The sequence below is a fragment of the Beta vulgaris genome, chromosome 8 (genome assembly GCF_026745355.1).
Source record: "Beta vulgaris subsp. vulgaris cultivar EL10 chromosome 8, EL10.2, whole genome shotgun sequence".
NCBI classification, from domain to species: domain Eukaryota; kingdom Viridiplantae; phylum Streptophyta; class Magnoliopsida; order Caryophyllales; family Amaranthaceae; genus Beta; species Beta vulgaris.
The window spans coordinates 43,848,021-43,859,716 of NC_079209.1; the positions used below are offsets into that span (position 1 = coordinate 43,848,021).

The 11,696-nt window shown below is 36.3% G+C and overlaps 1 protein-coding gene across 1 annotated transcript; it reads left to right on the forward strand.

Moving 5' to 3' along the window:
- Positions 1 to 649: 649 nt before the first annotated feature.
- LOC104901546 (eukaryotic initiation factor 4A-3) lies at positions 650 to 8,463 on the forward strand. The gene is made up of 8 exons (XM_010689134.4): positions 650 to 1,074; positions 4,759 to 4,999; positions 5,139 to 5,219; positions 5,818 to 5,925; positions 6,012 to 6,131; positions 6,568 to 6,735; positions 7,334 to 7,420; positions 8,143 to 8,463. The coding sequence occupies exons 1-8, from the start codon at positions 770 to 772 to the stop codon at positions 8,254 to 8,256; spliced, it is 1,224 nt and encodes a 407-aa protein (XP_010687436.1). The 5' UTR covers positions 650 to 769; the 3' UTR covers positions 8,257 to 8,463.
- The last annotated feature ends 3,233 nt before the right edge of the window (positions 8,464 to 11,696 follow it).

The window sequence follows — 11,696 nt, forward strand, 5'->3', positions numbered from 1 at the left end:
CTGAAAATATAGCAAAATATCACTATGATCAAGTGAATAAAATAGAGGAGGAAATGGAGAAGAAAGAGGGAAAAAAGGGGAGAAAGAGAATCAAAATGAGCTAAAAGGAGTCTATAAAGTGTGTTGGAAATGCACTTATCAATAAAAAGAGAAAAAACGAATTCTAACTAATGAGAAGGGTAAAAAAGTAATTCAATTCCCGAAGAAATTAGCTAGTTCCGGCATTAAAAGGCCTAAAAAGAGAAAACCGAGAAGGAGAGGAAGAGAGAAGAATTGAGCGTTTAAGTCTTTTTTTTTTTTTTTTTTGCAAACTAGCATTTTAATATTCTCTAATAGCTAAAGTTTTTAAACATATTGTTATTTAATTTATTATTCTGGAACATATTTTTAAATTTCTTAACTTCTACAATTATTCTAAATCTTCCAAAAAATAAGTAGATTTTTCATCTATTTTTCCTATTTACAACATATTTTCATTTTAAATAATCGATAATATATTGTATCATTTTGTCTCCTACCATTTAATTTATTCTAAAGACTTTTTTTTTATCTAATTTTTTATCGAAATTTAAGTGCTAAGAAACTCCCCATTAGTAAAAGTGTAAAACTCAAATAAGTACAGGGAAGACACGTTTTTGCCCTATCAATTATCATAGTCCCCTTCTCCGTCACAATCTCGAAGAAGACCAATACACAAACACAACCAAAAAAAGAAAAACCAACACAGCAGCAAAACTCAAAACCTTGAGAAACGAAAAAAGCTGCAACAATGGCGTCAGGTTCAGTAATACCGGCGAATAGAGCAAGAAGAAACCACACCGACGATGAAAAACTTCAATTCGAAGCAACAGAAGGAATCGAACCTATAACGAGCTTCGATAGGATGGGAATTAAAGACGACCTTTTACGCGGGATCTACGCTTACGGTTTCGAAAAACCTTCTGCAATTCAACAGCGTGCTGTTATGCCTATTATTCAAGGTCGCGATGTTATTGCTCAAGCTCAGTCTGGTACTGGCAAAACTTCCATGATTTCTCTTGCTGTTTGTCAGATGGTCGATACTTCTACCAGAGAGTATGTTCATTTTTTTTACTTGCTTTTTTTATTTAGTCGTAATTGTTCCGATTTTGTGACTGTTTCTGTTTGATTATTATATTTTGGTGGTACTGGTAGTAGAGAAAATTAGGGCTAGATTGATAGTTGGTTTATGAAAGACCGTCTTACCTTACTATTCGAGCTATAACCTTAGGGGTAATGTCAACGAAAAGTGACCCTTTTAAGAGAATAGTGGAAGTATGTTGATTAATTGTTTGTTCTTCTTTTTACTGCTTGATTATTATAATTTGGGTCTTTTTGGGGGGAATGGAGAAAATTAGGGCTAGATTGATTGTTGGTTTATGAAAGACTGTCTTACCTTACTATTCGAGCTAAAGCGAAAAACCGACCCCTTTAAGATGAATAGTGAAAGTATGTTGATTAATTGTTGTTTTTTTTTGTGACTGTTTGATTATTATTATTATTAATATTTGGGTGTGTTTTTGGTGGTTGTGGAGAAGATTAGGGTTAGTTAGAGGGGTTTTAGTTGATTTGAAGTATTTGTTGACTACCCTTGTTTTTGATGTATTTGGGAATCGAGTTAATTTGCTATCGAAGATGACACTTTGAAAAGGGAGACACGAGTTAAGTTTGAGGCAAGGTTGAGATTGAAACAAAAGGCGTTAGCTATTGTTTGTAGTGTCTAATGTGGGTTGAGGTAGTATTGGTTGTTGTTGCGAAAGAGAATGTGGCATCGAGGTATGTGATTGATTGAGGAGGTTAGATTCTTTTCTGGTTTTCCAGTCATATGAGGTCAAAGAACATGTTATAAATTGATATATAAGTATAGAGGTCGGACAAAGGGTTTTTCCTGATTGGAGCTTTGGAATGAGCCTCATATGGTTTTAACTTGTTTGTAAACTGCGGAACTTTAATGTTATATTTGAGATTAATGAGAGGGTAACTTGTGTGATTATATGAGTGGTAATGTGCTATCTTGTCCAATTCAAATCGCCGTTAATCACTATGGTGACCATGTACCTTAGGTAATATGGCTTCACGGTAAATGCTGTGCACATTTACTTGCATGTAAAGGAGGTGTTTTTACTTCTACAAAAGCAAATCTCAGGTCTTGCATTTATCTATATTGGCTTGTACGAAAATGGTCTTTCTTTGTGTATGACCGTATTTTGTCATAGGTCTCTTGAGTTTTTGTCGCGCATCTTGAAGGACATTCAACAGTATTCTGGATTCTCTTTTTTGCATCTCGAGTAGTACGAAAAAGGTATTGATGACGGACCAGTTAAGAATTTTTGTTATTAGCCGGCTATTTAGTCAAGATGATCCTGCTCGTAAGCAGAATTCTTACTTCCTAGGGCTTGTTTGAGGGGTGTTTTTTCAAAATTTATCTCAAGGTGAGTAAGGGTACTTCAAAATGAAACCAAAGAAAGATTCATGTCTTCATCAATCAAACTATATGATAAAACATGCTCAATTTCTATTTCACATTCTAAAATTAAATGGGACTTGAGAGCTTATGTAGTTTTTTTTCCAGAGACGAAGACTCTATGTATATGTGAAAGAGCAAGCCTTCGCCAGCATCAATAATATTTGTGTTTATTGAACCCTAAGTGCACTTTTACTGACATATGGTAAAAGCTATCCATGAATAGAAGGGGTGAATATCTTGTCTTGTGTAGTTCTGTATATTGGTCCTCTTTTGGGAACCATGATTTCGTAAGTGGAGGTTTCCTTTTTATCTTCTACAGAAGTAACAACGGATAGGGTACTGTCTGTCACTCATGCTATGGTCAATTGCATTTTAGGGCAAACCTGTAAACAAACAAAAGTGTTGCTCTTTTATTTATTCATTAAAAGCTTAGTTATTCTGGTCCTAGGTCGGCAACTAACTTGCTTATATCCCATTTGATTGTTTCTCTTGTTGAATGTCTTCTTTCAAAGCCTGTTTTGGGTACGTGATAAGACAAAAGTGGTCCTAAAGGATAGAGTTGTAAGAAAATTTTATTGCTACAAATATTGCAAGTAAACGCATAACATATTGATACTTGTTGAGGAACCCATTTTTATTATGCTATTGATAATCATTTTTACTTTTGCTACTTTGCCCAAGCCTAGCTGAGGAAGAGATGCAGAACAATAAACAAAGAAATTTAAAAGGATACTTTCTTTTTATTTTCTTCAAAAGCAAGCTTTCTGTTTGCCTTTTCCTTATTAGGGTTTGGTTGGTCACTATACGTACAAGTTCAATTTTTTAATCTGGCTGTATGTTTCCGGATCGAGTCTGAGAGATTGAAAGGATATAGGTAATCTGGCAATGGATTTCTGGACCATGTCCCTAAGATGTTGGATTATTCACGTGCAGTAAATGAATACTACCAGGTTGAGTGGAACAATAACCTAAATGCCATTGGTTGTTTCTTGAGCTAGTATCTCACATATCTGACCTCAATAACAATTCTCGTTGAAACTGTACAGCTAATTTGCCGCCTTTGAGAGCTGTTCTTTGCTTACTTCCCCTTATTCTTTCCTTCTTCCTTTTCTGCCTCAAGAATTGGGCTCTATGTAATTTCGTTCTCCCAAATTCCCTCTTAAAATATCTTTTCATTTGTCCGGTTTCAGATATTCATGCTGTGTAACCTTTTCACATTCTCTGAATTTACTGTTAGAGAGTCTGAGCTATTTTCTTTCTTGAATTGATTTCTCCATTTCTTGTAGGTCTATCTTCTTTATCATAATTTTTGTTTCTTGCTGATAACAAGTTGTTGCTGTCCACCCTCGCTATCTTACTACTTTGAGCAATCTTCAAAATTGAGTGCAAAGGTTTCATCAGCTATTTGTGTAAATGGTGCAAAGTAAATGGTTGATGAGGTATATGTTCAATTAGGTGGGCTGCAAGAGAGTTAGTGGATCACAGGGAAGCTAACATGTATTAAACTTGTTTGCTGTTTGCATAGAGTTGTTAAAATTTCAAACTCTTGCTGTGGATAAATGAGATGAAATCTGCAAGGCCATAACTCTCTAGTTTTGGGCAATGTTCTATTCACTTTTCTTGGGAACTTGTTACTTACTACAAAATATGTTGATTCTATATTTGTAAAATTTATGAAATTAGTTTCAGGAGAATACACATTGAGATTAATCTAACAACTTCTCACATGATACTTCTTTTCTTCTATAAATTAGCGTAAATATCTGGTCAAAGTTCAATTAGACCAGGACACCATACCAGAAACCATATCAGATCACCTTACTCCAACCTCATGGCCTTGTGGTTTTTGTTACTTTGCTTGCTTGTAGCAGTCTTGATAGAGATCAGTAGAACTGATTTTCCATGGCATCATTAGCATGTGCGTTTTTGTGAGTCCATGTTTTACTAGGCCAGCAACCTTTATGATTCAAAATGGACCTGCAATCTCTTTCTTCCACACAACCCGAGAATAGATTCGGGAAACAAAGTGATAGTAAAAATTAGATGGGAGGAGCATGAAAGTGATTCATTGGAGGATCCCCCAGAAAATAACTGCTATTGTAGATGCTTTGTGGATTATTGAATTAGTTTTTCGTGTGAACAATTTAATTGATAGCGAGCTGGAAGACATGCATATTTTTAATTTACATGAATGTCACTGCTCATTGCTTTTATTTTTTGTATGACAATGACCGTAGCTTGCTATATACTTATATGTTCCTTTCATTTTCTAGGGTCCAAGCATTAATCGTGTCGCCTACTCGAGAGCTGGCTTCTCAAACAGAGAAAGTAATAATGGCCATCGGTTTGCACATGAATATACAAGCTCATGCATGCATTGGAGGGAAAAGTGTGGGTGAGGATATCAGGAAGTTGGAGTATGGGGTTCATGTTGTTTCAGGAACACCAGGTAGAGTTTGTGATATGATCAAGAGGAGAACACTGAGAACCCGGAACATCAAACTGTTAATTCTTGTAAGTCACCAGTTTTCTTCCTTTGTTTCCATTTTTATGGCCTTTATTTTTCTTTGACGTAACATCACTGTGATTTTGGGCTTTAATGGTTTTTTGGACATCTGTTGAACTTGTGAATTTGCTTTCCTTCTCTAATCAGGATGAGTCTGATGAGATGTTGAGCAGAGGTTTCAAGGACCAAATTTATGATGTCTATCGTTACCTTCCACCGGAGCTTCAGGTACAGTTCCTCCCCCTCTTGTATCCCCCCCCCCCCCAAGTAAAGAGGATAGGAAAAAGAGAAGCCTATTGGGTTTTGTGGATTAGAAGTTGTGTCATGCAGTCACCTGCTGTCTCCTTTACAGGAGAATCTATAATTTCTTGTCTTGGTATCCCGTATCCCCTTTGTTTCTAATTTCTCTGGTGCATAGATTTTTTAATTTTTTCAGGAGCAACTTCTAGTTGAATTTGTGGAATCTGATTGGCTGTTATTTTTTTTTTGTTTTGAGGGGACTGATTGGCTAATTTACTTATGAACTATATTCTGTCTTGGTCCTTTAATTTATTTTTTTTATTTAGTAACCTGATCTGCACTTTACTAGATATTATGCATGAGAAAAAGAGGACACAAAATGCTCATGACAAATGCAGATAGCTTCTGTAATCTTGACTTTTGCTTGAGAGAATTTGGTATCAGGTGGTGGATGGGTTGATCTATTGATTGTGGTTTTGCTCGTATCAGTTGGATTGCTCTTTTTAATGTGATTATAATGCCTATATTCCTGTAACTATACCATTACTGGTGTCTGAAACGTTTGCTATGTCTGTGCTGTTTGTAGGTTGTGCTGATCTCTGCCACCCTTCCCAATGAAATCCTGGAGATCACCAACAAATTTATGACAGATCCTGTTAAAATCCTTGTAAAACGTGATGAATTGACTTTAGAGGTAAGCAACTTCACTTTTTATATCCAGTAAATGAGACAATAGGTATATTTTTCATACTTAAATTTATATTCGACCAACATTGACAGGGCATCAAGCAATTCTTCGTTGCGGTTGAGCAGGAAGATTGGAAGTTTGATACCCTTTGTGATCTCTATGATACTCTCACAATTACTCAAGCTGTTATCTTTTGCAACACTAAGCGCAAGGTACTATGTCCACTTCTTTTTGTTTTTTGCTTTGGGGGTGGGGGGAATATATCATTAAGCCGTTTTCGTACATCTCCATCCAACAGTGAATGTATATCTTTACTGTTCTAGCTGGTTGGTAGTTAGCTGTTTGTTTTTACGCATGGCTTGCTTTTATCTTGGTTGCTATGCTTCATGGTTAGTTTCTGAAACTGGCTGCAAATAATTATGTTCAGAAAGAATCATCCGGGGGGGAGAGAGAAGATAATATTATAGAGAGAAATGAAAATTAGTATCAGGAGGGACCAAAGGAGTTGCTGCTTTTGAATATATCAACCAGGATTTTGTTATTTCTTTTTTTATCTGGGGCTTGTTGTATAACTTATCCCTGTTTTTTATAGCACCGTCTCCCTTGTCATCTGGTTTAGTTACGTGGATTTCTCCGATCATGTTGTAGGTGGATTGGCTGACTGAGAAGATGCGCAACAACAACTTTACTGTTTCATCAATGCATGGTGATATGCCCCAGAAAGAGCGAGATGCTATAATGAAGGAGTTTCGTGATGGTGATACTCGTGTTCTGATCACAACAGATGTTTGGGCTCGTGGGATTGATGTCCAACAGGTAGGTCATCTGTTTCAATTGGGTTCCAGATTTATTCTTCCCTCTCCCCCGCTAGGTGCTTTTGGCAATAATTTGAAAGCACTAAAATTACTGCATGATGGGTAATAATTTGAAAGCACTAAAATTGTACCATTTAAGCCTTTTCTTTTTTTTTTCTTTTTCATTTTTTAATCTGCACCTGTTTTCCTACTCTTGTGTCTGGAAAAAGTAGCCTCATAAATGTCGGGAGGTCGATTAAGAGTTCTACATATCTTAAGTAGATCATGGTTGGTCTTTCAAAGATATAGGGTTTGGAGGATCATAACTATCACAAATGTTATTCCGGTGAAAAGCATACTTAATCCTTAGTCAGGATGGGATAGGTTAATGTGACAAAAAAATTTCGATGGATGAGGTTATATGCAAATAGCTGAACGGGTAAACTTGGTTTTTCTGTACTTACTTTTTCTGAACTTTTTTAACCTTTCTCTTTTTTTTTTCCTGAAATTACGCAAAAATAAGTTGAAGAGAATATGCCCTTACTAATGCTTATGGCTCTTGAAAAGGATAAAGTCTCTGCCTCTATTGCGTATGTTTAACTTTTTTTTCATTTATACAGGTTTCATTGGTGATCAATTATGATTTACCCAATAACCGTGAACTGTATATTCATAGGATTGGTCGCTCTGGTCGTTTTGGACGTAAGGTATGTTGGCTCTTCGCAGCAGTAAAACCTAGTTACATTTCCTCTTTGTGAATATTCTTGATGCTGTATGGCTGTCATTCTCCAATTGTCAAACCTTGTGTGTGCATGATGTAGGATTTTGGGATTTTTTTGGCCCACACACCAAATCATAAAATTTGTCCTTTTTTACTTTGAAGCTTTTTTTTTGTCTCCACTTGTCATTATGTCTTCATCATATTATAAAAGTATTATTTAGGTGAACAAACATAAGGGATGAGAAGAACCATTTGCGACCCGTGATTCTGTAAGATGATTCCAAATCAAACAAGCCTCTTCAACAAGTTTCCAACTAGAAACAAGAAACCTCGTAATGTAACCCCAAACAAAGACGATTAACCAGCAAAGCCTAAATAACACCAGGAACCTCAACAAGATAAGAAACATTAATGGGAATTGGAAAAGTTGATTGTTGAGCTCCAGTTAGTTGCTGTGGCTCAGTTTTAATCAACTCTAGGACAGAAGCTGTGGCTTTGCTGGCAACCAGGTGATGGCTGAACCTCTCATGTTATCATCAAGCGGTGCTGCATGGGCTGAGACACTGTTATGCAGAATAGTTTATGGGTTTTGAAAAACAGAGGCACGGGGGATTTGGTGTATCTGAAGTGCGTTAGTTATGCTATTTAAACGCATCACCTGCTGTCCTGATTTATATGTATACTTAATGTTGTTTGTACATGTTGCAGGGTGTTGCTATAAACTTTGTCAAGAAAGACGACATCAGGATTCTAAGAGATATCGAGCAATATTACAGTACCCAAATCGACGAAATGCCGATGAATGTGGCTGATTTGATATGAGGTCCACCAAATTGTGCATAAGCAATATCAAAAAAGTGTGCCATGATGTGTCTTATTTCTTATGCCTGGCCAAATCGGGTGTGTGTGAGCGTGGCTATGAGTTGCTGTGGTGTGGATTGACAGATTTTTAGTTTTTCCTTTTCCTGTAATGATTTGCTTACGCTATTCTTGCACTTTTTTGATATGTTGATTTTCTGCTTTTGCTCCCGATCTGTTTCCTTCTTTTTTTTTTCTTTTTTTTTTTGCCGTAAGCAAAATCTTCTGTATTCTACAGTCGCGGATCAAGTATGACGGGTCTTACATTGAAACGGGTTTCGAAACTGAGTTTAAACTTGCCCTGTGTCCAGATTTATACTGCCAGTAATGAATTGCTAAAATTTAATCTAAGGATAATCAACCCTTGATTAAGTTAAGGTCTTTCATAATGCAGAATTATCCTTATCCATTGACCTAAAGGATAATTGAGATTTGATCAAGTTTGGAAAATAGGGTTATTAATTAAGTACACTTATTATTATGAGATGTTTAAAGTTCTTTCCAGAGATCATTTCAGTGTCTAAATAAATCACTGGAAAAACATTATGCAAGATATAGGATCTAAGTCCTTGTTTAAACAGTTTCCACTTATAATAAGTAGACAATAATTATATTGCAGACCTTCGCGCAGCAAGGTCAGATGCATCATGTCTTTCACCAACATTTTTTTCGTATTTAGAGAGCCAAAAAGGCAAGATGAGAAGCGATTTCAATATCTTCTAGAACCACGAGGAAGTTCTAACCAATTGAACCAAGGATGTCTTGGCCTAGTGGTTAAGATTGAGGTGTTGTGAACGATAGATCACAGGTTCGAATCCCCCCTCCCTTCTTTGTACTTTGTACTGCCTTCGTGGCTCATATGGATAAAAAAAAAAAGTTCTAACCAATTGAACCATTCTTAACCATCATTATTGTTGTTATAAAAACCCGTATTTTATGAAGTTTCTTACATGAAGGATTTCTTTGAAGGTTTAAGGAAAGTAGTTTTTGGCTTGTTTTGGTGAATATCACCAATTTGAATTAGGTGCACTCGTAAATAGCATGAATCATAAATTCCTATTTCTTATTTTATTTATTTGGAAAACAAAACAAAACCAAATTATAGTATAATTAGGTACAAAAAGTAGGTTGTATAGTTAAATTAAAATTGTAGGCTTGCTCAAATTATATGTTGTTGTGAATGATATTATTCGTTTATAAATATTTTTAACCTTATTCTTTATATTTTCTTATCTATAAAAAAATAACTACCAAAAATATGGAGTATTACAGGCTTTCCCCCTTAGGAAGTTTCGTTTTCAAAACTTTGAGGTTGCTAGTCTTAACGACGATCTTTTTGCACTTCTAAGTCCCAATATTTCACAAGCGTTTTCTAATTTTCGCAAGTCACATAAGCGAAAAATGCACATAAATAATATACTTAACAGACTCTAGCCATTAGAGTGGAAGATCGAAATTTTATCGCATTCTCCCCCCCCCCCCCCCCCCCCCGAAAGAAAAATTACGTCCCTTTAACCTCTTGAAAAAGCTCAAGGTACTTCAGACACATCACATCTTCTGCTTCCCATGTGGCTTCTTCAGTTTTCTGATTTCTCCAGAACACCTTAGAATTTTGATGTCCTTATTTCTCGTACTATGCACCTTGTGGTCTAGGATCTTGATGGGTTGCTCCTCATAGGACAAAGTTTTGTTTAACTCGACGTTTTCAGGTTCTAGAACATGCGACTCGGCAGGTACGTATTTTCGGAGTTGGGATACGTGAAATACTGACCTTCACTCATTATTTTTTGCTTCAACTCCTCATATTTTTGCGGTACACACCATCGACCCTTATAGCGTATACTCCCATCTTCATGGATTTCAAACCCTTATGCTTTTCCTTCTTAAGTTTTGGTTTGACCCGCTCAATTTTTACATCCCTAGGCTGACCCTCTCTTATTTCATCTAGGAAGTTGGGTTGGATGGTTAAGGCACTCAATAACTTTTCCACTTCCCCTTCATCAACCACTTCGACTTGGAGTTTAGAAAATTCCTCACAAAGTTTGTCGCCAACTACCAAGGTGTTCAAGCTATGGCTAGATTTGCGACTCAATGGATCAGCAACAACTTTTGCTTTACCCTCATGGTATTGTATGTCTAAGTCATAGTCCTTAATGAGCTCTAACCACCTGCGCTGTCTCATATTAAGGTCTTTCCTGGTGAAGATATATTTGAAACTTTGGTGGTCGGTAAAAATTCTGCAAGTCACCCCGTAAAGGTAATGTCTCCAGATTTTTAAAGCAGAGACAATTGCGGGCAACTCTAGGTCATGTGTTGGTAATTAACCTCATATGGTTTCAGTTAACGGGACACATAAGCTATGTCTTTCCCATTTTTCATAAGAACACGACCCAACCCATTCTTTGACGCACCACTATAAAAATCATACCCTTCATTCCCGTTAGGCAAGGTTAGAACATGTGCTGAAGTTAATCTCTATTTGAGTGTTTGAAAGGCTTTCTCACTGTCATCATTCCAGTTAAACTTGCAATCTTTCTTCATTAAGTTAGTCATGGGCTTTGCTATTTTCAAGAAGTCTTTAACAAACCTCCTATAATAACCGGCTAAATCCAAGAAACTCCTTATATATGTAACATTCTTTGGTTAATGCCATTCACTCACAACTTTTATCTTTGCGGGATCTACGGACACACCCTCCTTAGAGATGAAATGACCCAAAAAATAACACTTTTTCTGACCAAAATTCACACTTAGAAAACTTTGCATACAATTAGTTCTCCCTAAGTATCTGTAAAATAAGCCTCAAATGTCCCTCGTGTTCCTCCTTGCGCCTTAAATAGATCATATATATCGTCTCTGAACACGAATACAAATTTATCGAGGTAAGGTCGAAAAATCCTATTCATGAGGTCCATGAAAACAGCAGGCGCATTTTTTAACACAAAAGGCATGACGGTAAACTCATAGTGTCTATACCTAGTTCTGAAGGTAGTTTTAGGTATATCTTGATCAACAATCCTCAATTGATGATAGCCAAACCTTAAGTCTATTTTAAAGAACATCCTTGCACTCTGAAGTTGGTCAAACAAGTCATCTATCCTAGGTAATGGATATTTGTTTTTCATAGTGACATTGTTTAACTCACGGTAGTCTACACAACCTCAAACTACCATCCTTCTTCTTCACAAATAAGACAGGGGCTCCCCATGGTGACATACTAGGTCTAATTTACCGCTTCTTTAGAAGTTCTTCCAACTGGTTTTTAAACTCGTTCATTTTGTTGGAGTATGTCCTACGATCAAGTGCATAACTCAAAAGTTTTTAATTATTAATTATATCCAATATAGTTTAGGTAGTCATGATGCTTTGCTAGAAGCCAATCTTGACTTGTAATATTAATAAAC

Excerpts from the sequence above, each read along its gene's own strand:
- LOC104901546 (XM_010689134.4), top strand. The coding sequence starts at position 770 with ATGGCGTCAGGTTCAGTAATACCGGCGAATAGAGCAAGAAGAAACCAC. Across the intron at positions 5,000-5,138 it reads ACATCAAACTGTTAATTCTT|GATGAGTCTGATGAGATGTT; the intron begins GTAAGTCACCAG and ends TTCTCTAATCAG. Across the intron at positions 7,421-8,142 it reads CTGGTCGTTTTGGACGTAAG|GGTGTTGCTATAAACTTTGT; the intron begins GTATGTTGGCTC and ends TACATGTTGCAG.